General features: G+C 40.7%; 1 protein-coding gene across 5 annotated transcripts in view; it reads left to right on the top strand.

Moving 5' to 3' along the window:
* Positions 1 to 18,817, top strand: part of Fbxw12 (F-box and WD repeat domain containing 12) — a 36,665-nt gene that overhangs the window by 1,400 nt on the left and 16,448 nt on the right. For 4 of the 5 annotated variants that reach the window (XR_777588.1, XM_010610587.2, XM_033756493.1 and 1 more), the window contains exons 2-6: positions 492 to 529; positions 4,820 to 4,983; positions 5,406 to 5,524; positions 14,805 to 15,014; positions 17,686 to 17,844. Coding sequence is in view for 4 of the 5 variants with exons in the window: in XM_010610587.2 (XP_010608889.1) it covers positions 492 to 529; positions 4,820 to 4,983; positions 5,406 to 5,524; positions 14,805 to 15,014; positions 17,686 to 17,844 (690 nt within the window). In the remaining variant the exon portion in view is untranslated. The remainder of the gene's footprint in view (positions 1 to 491; positions 530 to 4,819; positions 4,984 to 5,405; positions 5,525 to 14,804; positions 15,015 to 17,685; positions 17,845 to 18,817) is intronic. The other variant, XM_033756491.1, reaches the window with a different exon arrangement.

Genomic DNA, 18,817 nt, shown 5'->3' with positions numbered 1-18,817 from the left:
CTTCCTAAAACACGGTTTGACCCTGCTGATCCCCTCTTCCAAGTTCTCTGGTAGCTTTTCACTATTTTTTCCACTAAGACTTTTGAGAATGGTCTAAGCCAATCTTCTCCTCCTCTTCCCATTTCTGTTTCTCAGACCTTATTTTCTGATTAAAGCAGAACTTAATTTACTCACACTTAGGAATTCTAGTAGCCCAGCTGTTCTGTCTCTCCAAATAATGCTTCTGTCATTCTCTTAGAGAACAACTACTCATCCTTTGAAATTTAATCACTAATCACTTCTCCCCACCTCATCCCCCTTGACGCCCTCTGAGTCTCTCCTTTTTCATTTGATTGTTTTTATCCGATTGTCCAGATTTGTGTCTAATTCCCCATGGTGAGTTTTCTTAAGTTTGGGCTGGGTCTGGTTTAGTTCTTTTTCCCCTTCATAAGGCTTGGCAAACTAGATGCTGCTTATTGACTGATCAGATATTGTCTCCCTCCTTGTTCTAGGTCTGGAATGAAGTTTCACAGACCAAGGAATTGTGGAGGTGAGTAAAGGAAGATTAAAAGGTGCAGCTAGGCATGGTGATGCATGCCCATAATCCCAGCACTCTGAGAGGCAGAGGCAGGAAGATTGCAAGTTTGAGCCCAGCCTGACAAATTAGCAAGACCCTATCTCAAAAATTTGAAAAAGGATTGGAGGAGACATATGGATGCACTGGATAAATCTTCTTCTGAGCACTCTGCACTTCTGGCTGTACTGAGTGCATAGAAGTCTTATTCCTGGTCTGTATCACCTGGAAACTCCTTTCTGGTTGGGAACACAAGAATGTCAGGTAGAATATTGATAGAAGGTAGAATTACCACTGTCTGGGGCAAAAGTGGACAGCAAATGAATGCACCTGGCTGACAAGAGAAATCCACAGAATATGATCTAATTATTTTTAATTCAGCTTTGGTATGACAGCATAGCAACATGAGTATGATACAACTTACAGAGCAAAAAAAAAAGCATAAAACATTTTTTGATAAAGAAAGCTATGCAATGAAATATTACTCTGCCATAAAGAAGGATAGTGGGAAAATAAGTGTACTTTGAGACTATAAAATTAAGTGAAATCAGACACAAAAGCTTAAATACTGCATGGTTTCTCTTACATGAAAAACCCAGAGTATAAATTATTTGACGACCAACATGGAAGATAGATAATACCGCTGCCTACCTTGCAAGCACAAGGACCTGAGTTCGGTCCCTGGTACCAAAAAAAAAAAAAGATAATAGGAAGTAGGGAGGTAGATCTTTTGCACATGGGAAGGCGATCTAGAGATGAAGGGAAGGGCAAGTAAAATTATTAAGATGTATTAGATACATGTACCAACTCCTCACAATGAGTGTAATTATTATGTACTGCAAATATACTAACACATTTTTTTAAAAGAAAATACAAAAAATTGTAATCATTAAATTACTAAATTTTTCCAACTCATTCCTCCTTTAGAACCTAACATCTTTTCTTTTGTACCAAGAATTAACTACCAGAAACTGGAAAAATGGAAAGAGGTATAAAAAACCTGTCAAAACTCTTACCTCTTGCTGAATACAGTACAGCCTTGACTATTGAGAAGGTGTTATAATTAACTGTAGTCACTCATGCTGAAAAACACCTGTTCACACATAAAGGTTCTACAAAACGTGGAAAACTCTTTATTTTTATTTTTAGAATAACTATTGCTTGAGATATTTGAGAATTTGGGAATGCCAACCTTACTGTATGTAGTTTGCAGTGTTACATAGCACTGTTTGGTTTGTTGCTTTTTATTACTAATATTAATTAGAAAAATAATCTTTTGGGCCAGGTATTTAGCTTAGTGGTTCTGCCACCTGCCTAGCAAGCACAAGGATCCGAGTTTGATCCCCAGTACCAAGAAAAAAGAAAAATAATCTTTTCAGTCAGTTTTGATATGAGAACTTTCACTAGAATATCTTTATCCCTGCAATTTGACCTACCATTTGGTTCTGGAAATTACTTTTTCTGTAGGTAAGTGAACAAACAAGGTTATGTCTTGCCAAGTGCATTTCTCTAAGAAATTGAATGAACTGTTTACCTGGGTGAGATGCCAATGTAGGCTCTAGTCTTTGTTTTCCACTTTTAGTATATGTGCTGCTGAAGCAAGACTAGTCTTCATTCTCATCTTTACTGATAAGCCAGGGTAGGACTTTTCCCTCTGAATGCAATATATATTTCTTTTTTTTTTAAAATAAATTTTATTTACCCCTTCCCTTCCTCCAACACCCTTGCCTCCCTGTGTATAAAAGCTTTGAGAAATACATATTTCTTTGAGATGTTCAAAAAAATTCTCATCAGGGCTGGGGATTTAGATCAGTGGTTCTGGTGCCTGCCGTCCAGAGTTCGAGCCCTGGTACCAAAAAAAAAAAAAAAAAAAAAAAAAAATCTCTTTAGCACATTGTATACCCTCCACAGAGTATCACATTACCATATTTGCCTCAAGTTCCCGGTGTAAGCTGTTCAGCACTCTATAGGCCACATCACTAATGGGTTTTCAGTTTGTTACTATTCTGTAGTATTTGTGCTGGACTTTTTAGACTGAAGTCACGCCTTGTGATTGTTCTGTAAAATCCTCTGAGTTTTATATGGTAGAAGCTATTTCATGTGAGTCAGTCTTACACAAACAGAATAATCTGGGATGCCTAGAGGCCCTCTCTGCCCACAGGCTCTCCCATATGGGCCCTGGAATCCTTCCCACAGTGTCCGAAGCTCTCCAGTGCCTGGCACAGCCTGAGAAGTAGTTGCCCAGTGAGTGCACAGGGTACGATGGCAGAGACAGGTTATGTTGTACCTGTTTAGAACATTAAGAGTGTGGACCAGTTATTCCTCATCTGACCCCTTCAGGGTGCTGGACTGGAGCCAGAGAATGACAGTATATCTTAAGTGCTGAAATCCTCCATTCAGCAGCCACCCCAGCCCTTTCCAAACAAATGCCTACTTTCTTTGAGAACAACTCCCATAACATTATAAGCTGCTGCTTTGTTCTGGAACTTAGTAACTTGAAGCTAGAGGAAGTACTAAAGTGCACCAGTTACCAGGAAAGGTAACTATACAGGAATATATATGTAAGAGTAGTGTAATGTTTGTAACGTTTCCCCCCTGCATAAAGGAATAAATATGAATCTCTTGATGGGCATACATTTTATGAAAATGTAATTATGACAGTGCTGCTGTAACTAGATCTCTGCCTCTGGGCTCTTGTCCTGAGGGCGAAGGAAGAATGAAGCCAATAGGACAGCAGTGAGGAACGGACCGGGTGTGGTTTATTAGAATGAAAGGAAAGCTCTTGCTAGTTGAGAGCAGGTTCCAAGGGAGGATACCACTGAAGCATCTAAATCTTGAGGTTTACGTGCATTCTTTGGCATGGGAAAGGGCAGATGGACTTGGGGAAATGAAGATACTCAATTGCCCCTGCTTGCTGGTCTTGTCTTCAGAAGATTTCATCAGTCCTTTGTCATTGGGGCTCCAGTAGGCCTGTGTTCCTTGCACTTCCAACTTCCTGAGGCTTATCTCACCTTGCCCTTAGTTCACTCAGTTCATTGAGGATCTTGCCTGTTTCTCTGTCTCCTGGTCTTCAGTAGGACAAAGTCAGGGAGGAACTGGACCTATGTAGGACCAAGACCAAATGTTTCATATACTTTTGAAAATAAATTGGTATTAATCAGAACTAGTTTTTTAAAGTTAACTTTTAAATTCTAATCTCCCAAGTCAACCACTAAAAAGTAACAACAAAAAAAAATATATGGTAGAAGATTGACAAGGGAATTAAAATAGTAAAAAATGTGATAAATTAGAAGCAGTAAGTTTGTAAGGTTTGACAGGTATATAGCCTAAGCTTTTCACAGTATCTTCATCTTACTCATAATGGCAGTGTCTTTAATGTTAAATGAAAAAAAATTTAACACGAAAGAGGGTAATTATAGAGGAACGGGGAAAGGATGCAAGACCTAAAAAAAAAATAGTAAAATGACATACATATATTTTACCAGTAATTAAATTAAATGTGCATGAATTTCATACTCCAACAAAAAGGCAAAGGCTGATAGAATTGGTGAACAAAATCATCCGCTTTCATGCTGTCTGCATGAGTTATACTGTGCCTCAAGGGCAAGACCTCATGCATACTAGGCAAGTGCTTGATCGCTGGGTTACAACTTTATTTCTGAGATGTACTTTAGACTCCAAGAAACAGATAGGATAATAATAAAAGAATGAAAAAAGATACACTAGTAACTAGTAACCAAGAGAGCTGAATGGCCGCCGTCCTATTAGCAGATAAAAATAGACAAATATAGAAGCTATTACTAGACACAAGGATGTAATGATGAATGGATTGATCTATCAAGAAATGACACTTGTATATGGCCCAGTAACAAAAACAAACATGAAAGGCTGATGGAACTGCAAGGAGAAATGTGTAATTCAACAATAAGGATTGTCCATCGAAAAAAACTTAGCTTTTGAATCCCATTGTTTAACCTCTTTCTGCCTTTGTGTTCTTGTGTAGGATGGGGACTCCTACTTCACAGAGTTGTTATGAAGGTCACTTGGATATGTCAGAGAGTAGTGCATGTCTGACAGGTAGCTAGCACTCATTCAGTGTTAATCATTTTCCCCATTTTACAGGAAAGGAAGTTGAGACCTAGATAGGCAACAGGAGTTGTCCAAAGATTGAAAGCCAGTAAATGGCAAAGCTAGGATTCAGAGCTAGGCGTAGGTCCAAAATCCAAGACAGCTATATGGTGCCAGAATTTTAGTTCTGTTTTCCAGGCATTTGTGTCTGAGTCGCTGGTCCTCCTGCAAAGCCTCCAGGATGGTCCTGGGCACACAAACATGGAAACAGTATTATCTCTGCCGGTCTGAGCTGGAGTTCCGAGTGACATCTGGGCGGCCCGGGAAGGACTTCATTTGCAAAGCAATTGCTGGACACACAGGTACGAGGAGGGGACTCTAGTAGCTAGGCCCACTGTCACTGCTCATGCTCGCCCTGGGTGAGTCCAGAGGGCCTGGCTTTTGTGCAGTGACTTGGAAAGTGCTACTTGCTGAGTACATATCTGACCTGATTCTCTGTTACATGAGCCTCACAATAACCTATGAAGAAGGGACCATGACATGTTTCAGAGTAAACAAACAGAAACTAGGAGTCAGGAGTTATTCAGTCATGAGACAGGTAGATGATGGACAGTCGTGGGAGTAGAACCCTGTTATACCTCAAGAAGCTCCAGTTTGTGCCTGTTACTGTCCTCTGAATAAGCACCCAATGTGTTCCTGAGCTATAGAAAGAAGAGTAGTTTTTCTGCCAGCCCTCACCATTTGAGTGTTCAGATCACAGATCGTCTGTCTCACCCTCTTATAGGATACATAGAGCAGCTGGCCTACATTTCAACCAATGAGTACCGGTTCGATGGAAGGGAGAAGTCTGTGATTTGTACTGTGTCCTCAGACTGTACTGTGCGTGCCTGGGATTTGCATGAGGTGAGCTGGCCCTTAGAAAAGGAAGGTGACGGTGAGATTGACTGAATCCTTACTTGTACTTGTTCTTACCCAGTTATTTTAGAAAACGTCTGAGATAGAGAGTGGGAGCCCCTTACTATTGATGAAAAATCTGAGCTTGCAAGAGGCTTGGTCACCATGTGGTGTCATACTACCACCAAGCGCTGGGTAACCCGTGTTTGACATTTTAGTGCAGCCAGTCTCACAGGACAACTTCCTGGCTTCCTGCTGTACTGCTCAGGGAGACACACTTTACAGCAAGGCCTGGAGTGGCAGCTGCTATACTGTTCTTCCCCCTTCTCTTTGGCAGCACTGGGCTTTGACCTGAAATCCCTCAGTCACGTCACTCCACATTTGAACTAATGCTGGCCCCTGACAGTTTTACCAAGATAATTACAGCTGTGATCACTTATGTGTGCAAACTTGGATAATATGATTAACATCTTAAACTTTTTTTATCACTTGTAGTAACAGAGTTTTCAGTTTTCATATGTATTATCTCTTTACAAGGTATTCATTATTATCATCCTAGCTTTATGGAAGTGTAAGCTGAGACTAAGGGAGGAAACATATCTCTGAAACTTTGAACCTTGTGGTCTACAAATCCAACAGTTCTGCCTGGGGCCACAAACAGATGAAACCCAATCTCCTATGATGAATATTTTTCCTAGAAGCTATATTACTTCACATTTTTTGATGCCCCCAACAAACAAAGGCACCTTTAGTGTCGTTATTTTTGTGATGTTGCTAGGATCTTACATGTGCTGGGCAAGTGGTCTGTCACTGAGTTATACCCCAAACGTGGTACCTTACTTTGTTATGTGAATAATCTCTGGGTAAGTGGGTGCTTATCGCTGTTCATTAGGTTGCCTGAAGTGAATGTTGCCTCTAGCAGGTGATGAGTTCCTTCCAAGTGAACATAGCGCATAGCCACAGCAGGTGAATGAGGAGCCACTGTCCAGGACCTTTGAGTGTTTCAGAGATCTAGCTGTGCTTGGGGTTCAGCTCCACCCTGACTCCCCATAGGATCATCTCTCCTGAGAGACCTGCATGCCACTTGTAGAACTTTGGCCACAGCAAGCTTGACTTTAGGTACTCTTAGGTAGCAGGCCTGAGAGCTAGCACCTTCTACAGTCTTAGGCATTTTGTAATAGCAGCACTTTCATTTGAAAGAGAAGTGCTTTGGTTGGGGGCAGATAACAGGCTTTTTCTATAAAGTGGTAGATAGTAAATAGTAAATATTGTAGGCTTTTCAGGCCAGATAGCCTGTCACGACTAACTGCTATGACACAAAAGCAGCCTTGGACAATATGTAAACAAATGCAAATGACCATATTCCAATAATTATGGACACTGGAATGTGAATTTTGTGAAATTTTCAGGTGTAAAAATTTTTTTTTTCCTGAAAATATAAAAATGTGTGTAGGAACCTAACAGACAAAAAGTAGTTACTGAGTAGGTTTGGCTATAGGCCATAGTTTGCCAAAAGCTGCGTTAGCGTATTCCATTATTCCTGGTGTAGGAGTGTCAGAGGCCCTACATGTTGTATTGCCTAGCTTCCTACCCACCCTTAAACCTTTCATGAGCAAACCTTCAACCTTACTTTCTTTTTTTAAAATTAAGTTGTACAGGGCTGGGGATTTAGCTCAGTGTTTCGGCGCCTGGCTCACAAGCACAAGGACCCGAATTCGATCCCTACTACCAAAAAATAATAAATAAATTTTAAAAAAATAAAATTAAGTTGTACAGTTTGTTGAATATTTCTATGCCCTCTAAAGTTTATGTTAAATTTAGTCCTCAGGGCAATATGATTGGTAGGCACACCTTTTGAGAGATGATTGACCCAGGGGTTCTCTGCCCTTATGTGTGGGATAAGGTGGTACCCTAATGAAAGAGACTACACGTGCTTGTAATCCCAGCATTTTGGGAGGCTGCACTAGGAGGATTGTAAATTCAAGCCTAGCATGGATAATTTAACAATAAGACCCTATCTCAAAATGAAAAAACTGGGGACATACATAGATTAGTGTTAAGGCACTGGGTTTAATCCCCACGGTTGCAGAACTAAAGGGATGGAAGATTGATACTGAGAATTCCTGCTTTGACCTTTCCATCTTCCACATGTGACCTTCATCCTTCTGGAGACCCCCAGATAACCAAACCTGCTGGTGCTTTGAATTTGGATTTCCTAGCCAGAGAAAATCAAGTTATTTTCTTTGTGAACAGTCTTAGCCATTTTGTAATTGCAGCACAAATGGTCTAACAATTGGAATCTTAGTGTGTAGCCTTTTCAGATTGCCTTCTTTGGTTTAGCAACATGCATTTAAGGTTTCTCCATGTTTTTTATTTTGTTTGGTTGTGTTTTGTTTTGTGGTATTGGGAATTGAACCCAGGTCCTTATGCATGCTCTACTACGGATCTTCACCCCCAACCTTTTTAAAATTTCATTTTGAGACTTGAGTTTCTAAGTTACTATGGCTTGTATCTAGCCGCCCCCGCAAAGCCTCATGCACTCATAAGAGGGCTTTTTGGAGGTGGCTGGATCTAACATGTATAATGTTGGGATTAGGGGTGTGTACTGCTAAATTAGTCCACAGATTGGAATTAGCATAGTTCTGGTGTGGCTGAGTGGATTTACTGAAGACAGAGCCCCACCCTGGTTGTATCCTGCTATCCTGCACCACCCAAAAGGGTTGTGGCCTGGATGGGATAAAAAAGCAAGGCAGGTTCACTTCTGCTGCTTCTGCTTGCTGCTGCTTGCTGTGAACTATTTATTCTCTGCATGCCACCCTGCTTTGGAGCCAACTGACCGGACTAAAACCTCTGCAAACTTTGAGCTGAAATAAATCTTTCCTAATTTAACTTTGGATGTTGGGTATTTTGGCTCAGCAATGAGAAAAGTATTCAACAATCTGGAACTTACATTCTGATTCTCCTGCATAGCTGGGATTACATACCACCACACTTGGTTATCTCAGAAATTTTAATCTTTTTGTGTGTATTTTTTTGGTAAACTTCATGAGCAGTTTAGTTTTAATAAATACCTGGGTCGGGGGTGGTTCATTAGCAGAGTGCTTGCTTAACTTGCACAGCATGCTCTTGGATTTTGTGTGCTACTTGAGAATGTTTGTGTTTATGTTTACCAGGAGTAATTGTTTTGTGTGCATGTGTCCTTGCCTGGTTTTGGTCAGGATAATACTGGCCTTGTAGAACAAATTTGGCACAGTTTCCTCTTTAGTTACTTAAATAGTTCAGAATTGAAATTAGTTCTTTAAATATTCATTAGGATTCATTAGTAAAGCTGTCAGGTCCTGGAGTTTTCTTAGGTGGTAATTTTTTAGTTTCATTGCTTGTTACATAAGCCTGTTTGGATTTTCTATTTCTTCTTGATTCAGTCTTGATATGTTGTATGTTTTCAGGAATTTACCCATTTCTTTTAAATTTCTAATTTGTTAGCATAATTCATAATAGAATCCCTTGTATTTCTGTAGTATCAGTTGTGATGTATCCATTTTCATCTCTAATTTTATTGAGTTTTCTTTTTTATTAGTCTACCTAAGGGTGTCAATTTCATCTGCAAGAAGTCTTCATTTTCTTTTGATTTTTTTCCCCCTGTACTGAGGATTGAACCTATGGCCTCACACATGCTAGAGAAGCACTTGACCAGTCCTAGACCTAATTTTTTTTTAAAGTCTTAATTTTATTTCTCCTCTCATCTTTATATTTCTTTCCTTCCATTAAATTTGGGCTTGGTTTGTTTTTGCTTTCTAGGTCCTTAAGATAAGTAATTTCTTTGAAATCTGTCTAGATTGGATTTGTTTATTTTGTACTAGGATTGAACTCAGGGCCTTCACACTGAGTTACATCCCCAGTCCTTTTTAAATCTGCTTTTGCTATATTCCATGGATTTTGATGTGTTGTGGTTTCTTCTTCATTTGTTTTTCTCTTATAATTTCTTCAGTGTCTCATTGTGTGTTCAAGTTCCTTATATTTGTATATTTTCCATTTCGCTGTTTTTGGCTTCAGGTTTTATTCCATTGCAGTCAGAGGAGATTATATTTCATTTCAATAATTTTGGACTTCTTGAGACTTGATTTGTGGCTTATAGTATGGTCTATCCTGGAGAATGTTCCATGTGCTTTTAAGAAAAATGTGTATTCTTTGTGTGTGTGTTTATGGGGGGGCACTAGGGATTGGAACTACAGCCTTGTGCATACTAGGCCAGCACTCTACCACTGAGCTATATTCCCAACCCTAAGAAGACTGTATATTCTTCAGCTGTAGGTTGAAATGTTTTGTGTCTTTTAGTTCATTTGCACTGTAGTACATGCAGTTCTATTCTGATGTATCTTTATTGATTTTCTGTCTGGATGATCTGTTCTTTGGTCAAAATGGGATTTTGAAGTTTACAACTGCTACTGTATTGCAGTTTTTCACTTTAGATGTAGTATTTTATGTATTTGAGTGCTCTGTGGTAGGTGTGTATGTATTTATAATTTTTATACCTTCATGGTTAATGGGTTCTTTGACATGTTTTTACTTTTGACTCAAGACCCTTTTATCTGTTATGAGTATAACAACTTGTGATTACTTTTTTAGATTCTATTTGTGTGCCATGTCTTTTCCAGCCCTTCATCTTTAGTCTGTACTGGTGAAGTTAGTTTTTTATAGGCAGCATATCATTGGGTCTTGTTTGTTTTGAATCAGTTTCTGATTGGATAATTTATTTTATTTACATTCAAGGTTCTCAAAGACAGGTACTTGTTCCTGTCATTTTCTTAATTGTTTTCTTACTGTTTTGCATATTCTTTGTTCCCTTCTCTACCTCTTATTTTTTTATCACTGTGGTTTGGTGATTTTCTATAGTTAATAATATTTTGATTCTTTTCTCTTTTTCATTTGTATGTCAGTTTTACCAGTTAGTTTAATTCTTTCATATTTTTTCATAGTGGTAGTTCTTATCCCTTCACTTCAGGGTATAGTATTCCCTTCAAATATTTCTTGTAAGGCCAGTCTAATGGTGGTAAATTCCCTCAATTTTTTTTTTTTTGCTTGTCTGGTATAATTTACACTTGGAATATCCCCATTTATGGCTTGTGTCTAGATGTCCCCCTAAAGCCTCATGCAGTCATAGGTGGGGCTTTATCAGAGGTGGTGGATCTAGAGTGTGTGATGCTAGAATTGATTCATGGTGTAATGCTAGGATAGAGGACACTAACATTAAGGGTGGGCATGCTACCTCCGCCAAGTAGCCTAGATAAAACATAAGGGACAGACAGAGCTGTGGTCATCCCTTGTTGCTTTGCTACCTTCTGCCCACCATGAACCATTTCTACTCTGCAGTGCCTGTCTGCCATGTCACCCTGCCTTGGAGGCAGCTATTTATGAACTGAAACCTCTATGAACTGTGAGCTAAATAGAAACCTTTCCCCTTTTAACTTTGGGTGTCAGGTGTTTTATCTTAGCAATGAGAAAAAAATAAGTCACCCCCAAATGCTCATGTTTACTTAATGGTGTTCTACAAGTCTTGTAATCTTTATTTTTTTGTAATGCTTTTTTCTTGCCCACCCCTCTGCCTTCCTGACTGATATATCTTCAGAGATCTGTCTCCAAGTTCAGAAATTATTTATTCTGGTCAGTCTTTTGAAGTCCTCAATTCTGTTTTGGTTGTTTTTAAATTTTATTTCATTGAATTCTTCGGGTATGAGACTTGTGTTTAGTTCTTTTTTACAATTTCTGCTGAATTTCTCATTCAGATCATGAATTCATTTTCTCACGTCATTATCTCTGTCCTCTTACATCTCAAGTCTCCTTAGAATTATTTTTAATTCCTCTTGAGGAATCTCATAGTTTTCCTTTATGTTGGGGTGTTTCTGGAGAATGATGGTGTCCCTTGTAGATGTCATGCTTCTTTGTTTTTTCATATTTCTTGTGTCCCCATGTTGATGCCTATAATCTCGTTTAATAATTGCCACTTCCATTTTTATGGAGTAGCTTTCCCAGGGAAAGATTTGTTTGTTTTGTTTAGATGGACATAGGATGTCAGTAAGTGCTCAGGGTTTCAGTTAGCCCAGAGTGTAGCCTCCATGTAATTTCTTTAGCTGTGGGATGACTTTGCAGTAGGCTTAGGCTGCCAAAGTAGGGACCACAGGCCCAACAGAAATGAGTAGTAGAGCCAGGGATTTAGCTCAATAGCACCATGCCTGCCTTACAAGGGCAAGGTCCTGAGTTTGGTCCCAGGTACCCCCCCCAAAAAAAAGAGTAGTGAAAGTGGTGGTGGCAGCCACAACACAGGAGCACAAGGGGTACTACTCATGAGTTCTAGAGCACCAAAATCACATGAACCAGAGTAGGTTCAAAGCTTGTGAAGACTGGGATTCTCTTGTAGCCAGAAGTGCTAGTCTGCAGCCTTCTGCTGTCTTCTCCCAGCAATGTGATCACCCTACCAGGGAGCTGGGGATCAGTTACAGTGTACTTTGCTCCTCTCTCTCTCTCTCTCTCGCTTGCTCGCTCTCTGCTGCCATTCTGAGTTTCTGTCAGATTTTTAAAATATTTATTTTTTAAATTCTATTGCTACATTTAAGGTGTGCAATATAATGACATTCATCTTTGGAAATTTGCATCTTTACATAATCCATCTTGGTTCTTATTTTTTCCCCAGTCCCCTGCCCTCCCTTCAACCCCTTCACTTCTCCCTATCTACAAAGACTTTGTTTCCAATTTTTTCTCACATTCCATTCCCTTTCTCTTCCCTTTACCCCCCACTTCTCCTCCTCCTTTGAACCTTTTTATCCTATTTCACATTATCTGTTACCCTTTAGTCCTTATTTACACTTTCAGTTTCTCACACTAGAGAAACTATTCAATATTTACTCATGTATCCTATTTATTTTACTTAAAGAATATTGCCTCAATGTGCATCCATTTAGCTATAAATATCTCTAGTTTCTCTTAAAATATTTGTTTGTAAAATTCATGACAGTAATTTTGAAGGTCATAATTAAAAGCACAATAATGTTTTGCAGTTACCTCATACATAGGTGATAGAAATGGAAGATGCTACTACTTACGTTTCAGCTGTGCAGTTTAAAAGAGAGCTCTAAGAGGAAGTCAGTGTCAGAGTGCTTGTCTAGCATATGTAGAACCTTCGATTTAATCCCAGCACTGCAAAAAGAGAAGCAAAGCCCACCAAAAATGATGTTTTAAGCTAAAAAAAAAAAAATCTTTTTTTTTTTTTCCGGTTTTTTGAGACAGGGTCTCACCATGTAGTTGAGACTGACCTGGAATTCACTATGTAGCCCAGGCTGTTCTCCAACTCACACAGATCCTCCTTCCTCAGCCTCCTGAGTGTCGGGATTATAGGTGTGCACCACTACGCCCGGCCAAAAAATGATGTTTTAAAGACTAATCATGTTCCAAACTAAGAACCAAGATACATCATGTAAAGGTACATGATCCCAATGATGAACGTAACTGCATTGTTTACCTGAAATGTACCAATAAACTTAATGGGAAAAAAAACTAATCGTTTCCACTCCTGTATTTCTGAGGTTTTCAGAGGGATAATTAGGCATCTAATGTATTAGATAGCCGTTGAGTTCTGTGGCAAGTGACCTTGCTTTTCCTCTACACAGGTTTAACTTTCCTGTACTGAAATAATAACATTCATTGCTTATATTGTTAGTTATTGATGTAAATGGTCTTCCCAGCTGAGCCATGAGATACATTTATCACCATTTCATTCTCCTCCTGGCATAACCTTTTGCTGCCCTTGATGTTCACAATGTCTTTTCTATCTTTTTTTTTTTTTTTTTTTGAGACAGGGTCTCGCTATGTAGTGAGACTGACCTGGCGCTCACTGTGTAGCCCAGGCTGGTCTCACCTCACAGTGATGCTCCTGCCTCAGCCTCCTGAGTGCTGGGATTACAGGCATATGCCACCACGCCTGGCTAATATCTTTTCTAAATATTACTTAATTTTCTATGTATTTAATATTCATTCTACATTGATTTTTTTTTTTTTTTTTTAGTTTCCCATATTATATTATGTTTTGCTCTCTGACCCCTGGAAAATTCTAGGGGTTGAGCCTGTCTCTTTCTCGATGCATAGTATCAGGTATTAGCAGAGGCATTTCTGTACTCACAGCCTCCACAATCCTTGTGTCTCTCCACCCAGGATTCCATTCTCTTGGGAGGCCCCTGAAGTTGGAAACCTTAGGCAGGAATTAGCTAGGCTACTGCAACTCTGTTTACTGGCTGCTGCTTTTTTGTTCAGAAACAGAATTTTCCTGCTTTTTGTGCACTACAATACCACTAAGCACATAAACTTTCTGTGTTTCTGTACAATAGCACTAACCACTTGTAAACTTCTGTTTTCTTTCTATGTTAGAGTCACTTGCCATCACCCCAGTCACTGGTGCTGCGTTCGATACTCATGAGTCCTGTTAGCTGCTTTTAAGCAAGAGCGATCGAATGACAGGAGTGGGGATGTGCTAATACAAAGATATGGCCAGGAAAACACACTAGGATAAAATATGATACAGAAGAGATTATAGTGACTCAAAATTGGAAAGAGACCTCACCATGCAGGTCTGGGAATTATGGGGCTGCTGTCTGTGAGTTCATACTGACACCCTATCTAGATGCACTGTGGCAACAGGCTCTCTACCTCTCTGTTTCCATTTTCAAAATCCCAGGGGAGACCATGGAATGAAGCCAGCTTGCAGCTGTCCTCTTCTGGATCAGCTATTTGTGAGGATAGGCTTCGGTGAGGGCCGGCCTCTGGCAGCGCCACTGGGCCATGTTCCTAAGCAGAGCAGCTGCATCTGTGCAGCATAATCTATTCATACCAGTTTATCACTGAAACTGGGCAAGTAGAGTCAAGTGAAAAGGCACACATGAAAGTCCTCAAGTGACGAGAGCACTGTGCAACCACACTGTCTGGCTGTGTTGCATCTGGCCTTCCTGTCAGTCTGCACCTACCTTCCTTCCATTGAGGTCCTGGGTACCCACCTCAAGTGCTTCAGATGGATGCTGTGTTATGAGTGCCCCTAACCCCTTAGAGCTGCTGGCGATGCCACCCAGACTTCAAGTCTTTGCAGCCCCTGCTGGGCTCCTTCCTTTGTCTAGGACACATCTTTACTGTTTGAGGTCACATCCTCTTCCTCTGTCGGCCCCCGTGTGTACTGTGCATCATGGCAGAGTAGACAGGCAAATGTGTGCCAATTGAGTGCATGAAAATAATATGTGCTTGTTGTTGCCAGGGCACAGAGATCTGGTCCAGCCCTCGGCAGCCTGTTCCTCTGAAAAATTTGGTGACTTATCCTCAGCTGCAACTGGTTGTCACCATAGACATCCAAGGATTGATCAAAATGTGGAAAGCAGAGACTGGATGGGAATTGGCCTCCTTCGGCTTACCGACCTCCTCTTCTGCAGTGGAGCTCTGTGACCGTCCAGAGGCCCCCTTCCTGCTGGTGAGTGAACTGGCTGTCAGGACCCTCTGCAGGGACCAGCCTCCTCCCAGCTTCTCCTGTGCTTGTACATTGAGGTCAGCTGTATGGACCACCTGGAGTTCTGTAGTCACGTGCCCTTGTGTTTTTGTCTCCTCGGTTGTTCTCATTTTTTTTTTCCCCCTTTAATTTCTCTATGGCATTCTTGCTCTTCAATCTGGGTGTTGGTGTTGGTGGTGTTGTTGTTTTGGTAATACTGGAGATTGAACCCACACCCTTCACACTGATCTACATCTGTAGGCATATACACACACACACGCACACGCACACAGCTACTTGGTAATATCAGTGGACTGATAAAAAAGGAGTGATATTTTCTAGACCAAGATTGAGGAGATAGAAATCAAAGTGACAAGCCAGGTATTGGGGGCTTTTTTTTTTTTTTTTTTTTGTCTTGGAGAGGCTCAGTGTATCTCTAACATACTAGGGACGCAAGACAGAGTACAGAGCCACTGCACATGATGTGTGAGCCCTCATGTATTCGGTGGGACTGGCCAGTGTTATGGCTCCTGGTAAGGGCACAGGTCCAGCTCAGTACCCTGCTAAATCACAAGAGTAAGTGGAAATCCTTACAGAGATTACAAAGGAAGTTTTACCCTAAACCTCACGTTCTGTTTTCAAATGCAGCATTGAACATATTCTTCAAACTAGGCACAAGAAGGAATGAGACCATATGAGCTAGAACTATGGGGTAAACACCAGACAGTGTGGACAGCCACAGGCTTTAGACATAGACATGAAAATTCCTGTGGTTGAGCCAGGGATTTAGCTCAGTGGTGCCATGCTTGCCTGGCAAATGCAAGGTCCTGAGTTTGATCCCCAGTACCAAAAAAAAAAAACCAAAACAAAACCAAAAAAAACTTTTGGTTGTCATCTTCAGGGAGAAAATTTCAGCAGAGAACTTAAAGCTGTAAGATATAAAATAACAGATTTAGAATCAAGTAGAAATTCTAGAAGCCTAACCAAGTTTAAGGACTCAGTGGTCAGATTTAACAGCAGACAGATGACAGTCAGAGATTAGAGGAGGGCCAGAGGAGCCTGGGTGGTGACAAGAATATTTGCTTTATAATGATTTGCTGAGGTTGGTGCAGTTTTATATATGTGTGTTACATGTCAATTGAAAAGTAGAAGAAAATTGGAGAACTAGAAGATAAAAGAGAAGGAACTGTCTACAATAGTAGTGGTGAACCTATGGCATGCATGCCAAAGTGGACTGTTGGTTATCTTTGGAAGCACTAAAAGTTTCATCGTCACTAGTCTGGAATGAACCACAGGGTTACCAACAGTGGTAAATGGGAAAGCAGGGGAAAGAGAAGAGGACTGTGTTGCTTAGATTTGGTGTAAGTGCAGATCTGATTTATTCGGTCCCAAAGGGATGCCTGAGATTCTGGCTCACTGAGCTCCTAGGTAATACTGATGCTGCTGTCTATAAGCCATATGATCCACAAGACTATAAAGGATCCACAAAAAATTCCAATATTAACTGATACCTTAGGAATAGAGAAGGTGAATGATGCAGAAGAAATATTTGAAGAGATAATAGTACTTACCAAAATAGACTAAGGACATTAATCCATGGCATCAAAAAGTTCTGTAACCCTAAACAGTAAATAAAAATTAATTTGCATATAGGCTCATCACAGTGAATCGAGATAAATGATGACTAAGGGAAAAATTAATTAGCTCTGAGGATCGAACTCAAGGCCTCCTCACATATTAGGCAAGTGTTCTACTACTGAGCTGCACACAGGAGAAAAATTTTAATGGCAACCAAAAGAAATGAAAATACTTTCAAGACTGAATAACTTAATAGCAGCACTGGAAACTGGATGACAGTGAAGTGAAATCTTGAAAGACATGACTGCTAACTGAGAATTCTATTACTAGAAAAGGTGTCTTTCAAGAATGAAAATAAGTTTTATTGGGGGCCAGGGATTTAGCTCGGGGGTGCCGCCTCCTGCTTTGTAAGTGCAGAGTCCTGAGTTCGATCCCTGGTACCGGAAAAAAAAAAAAATGTTTTAAGTGTGGATACTCAGGCCTCCTAGTTGTAGGTGTAGGGATCTCTCCTGATGCACCACCAGCTCTTGTGCACAGGGTTGTGCATAGTGAGTCAGTTTGCAATAACAAACTGAGAAACACTTTAAATTGCCATCAGCATGAGAGGAAGTCAAAAGAAAATGTCTATTAATGTGGAAAGATTTTTGAGGAGTATTTCAGCTATAACACATAAAATGCAGATAGCAGAATGACACTCCAGTGCACCTTTGCCATTGACTAGCAAGGGCACCACAAGATCATCCCAGAATTTCCTTCCAGAGCCTTTGCTCTGAAGAGTAGTTACGTGTTGTTTCATCGTTGCTTTGTTTTTTTAAATTTCTTTTTGCTGTGTTGGGCATAGAACCCAGGGCCTCATGCACGCTAGGCAAAGCTACCACTGTGCTACACCCTTGGCCCTTGTCTGTGCTATTGAAAAGGTATTCTAAGACAGAATTTATAAGTAACCGGCAAATGCATCCTGCAGGGCAGCAGCTAAGCAGTTGTCTCCTCCTTCAGGTAGGGACGTAGCCCAGTCGCCTCTCTAGACTAGGTGCCCTGACGCTTCTCATGTGGGTTGGGGGTTCCTTCTCTCTCTCAGGTAGCCTGTGTTAACGGGATCCTCTACACCCTGAGAGTGCCTCCGCTGCAGGTGGTCTCCATGGTGACCGTGTTTTCTAACACCTTTGCAAATCTCCTCTGCTCTCCTGACCAGCAGTGGGTGTTTGCATCTGCACAGGACTCAGACGTGTACCCAAAGGTCAGTATCTGTGAGCCCCTTTCCCTTGGATTTGTGAGTGGAAGATGAAGGGTCTGGAACCCTGAGGCAGTGGGATGCATGTTCTAGAGCTGCTCCTTGCCTGGGACCGAGCCCTGCAGTGGGGCAGGAGCAGGTCCTGGTTACCCATTGAGGCAGACAGCAGAACCACTGAGCTAAATCCCTGGCTACTTGGTTACCCATTGAGAACCCCATTCTGTTTCCCTCCTGCAGAGGCTTAGGGGCTCTTGCCCAGATATATCTGCTCTCTACTGCCATGCTGCCTATGAGCTAGAGGGTGCCCCCTGCTGGGGAGGGCAGATGTCATTTGTAAACTGGTTTGAGGGCCATACGAACATGGTGGTGTAAACACATTTAAGAGCTATTTGATTGTATGGGGACCAATCTTCCGTGAGAGGAAGAGCAAGAGGCACAACAAGAGAGGAGAAGCTGATAAGGAAAGGCATCTGGGGACTGGAGAAGGAAGCCTTAGAACTTTTCTGAGCTTCCTGCATCACATTTGTGTGTAAGCAGTACCCTGTCCCCATCTTATTTTTTTTTTTTTTTATTTTATTGAGTTTATTGGTACATTTTAGGGATACAGTACAGTTACATTCATTGTTGGGATCATGTACCTTTACATGGCAAGTCTTGATTCTCATTTTTTCCCCTTACCTCTGCCCTCCCTTCACCCCCTCCTCTCCTCCCCATCTACAAACACTTTATTTTCATCTTTTCATTCTCTCACATTTTTTTCTTTTCCCTTTTTGTTCTTCCCCTACGCATCACACCTTCCCTACACCTTTAGCTCCTTTCTTCAAATTTGTAAATGTCAGTAATCTTATTAGAATCTTATGCATTGTTGCAGAATATTCACACCAGGGAAACTATTTGGTATTTACACATGTGTGACTTATTTATTTCACTTAGGAGTATATCTTCAATATGTATCCATTTTCCTATGAATGAATCTATT

This window comes from Fukomys damarensis, unplaced genomic scaffold (genome assembly GCF_012274545.1).
Source record: "Fukomys damarensis isolate Sample0158 unplaced genomic scaffold, DMR_v1.0_HiC HiC_scaffold_27, whole genome shotgun sequence".
Lineage (NCBI taxonomy): Eukaryota > Metazoa > Chordata > Mammalia > Rodentia > Bathyergidae > Fukomys > Fukomys damarensis.
This window is presented reverse-complemented; position numbering and strand designations above follow the sequence as displayed.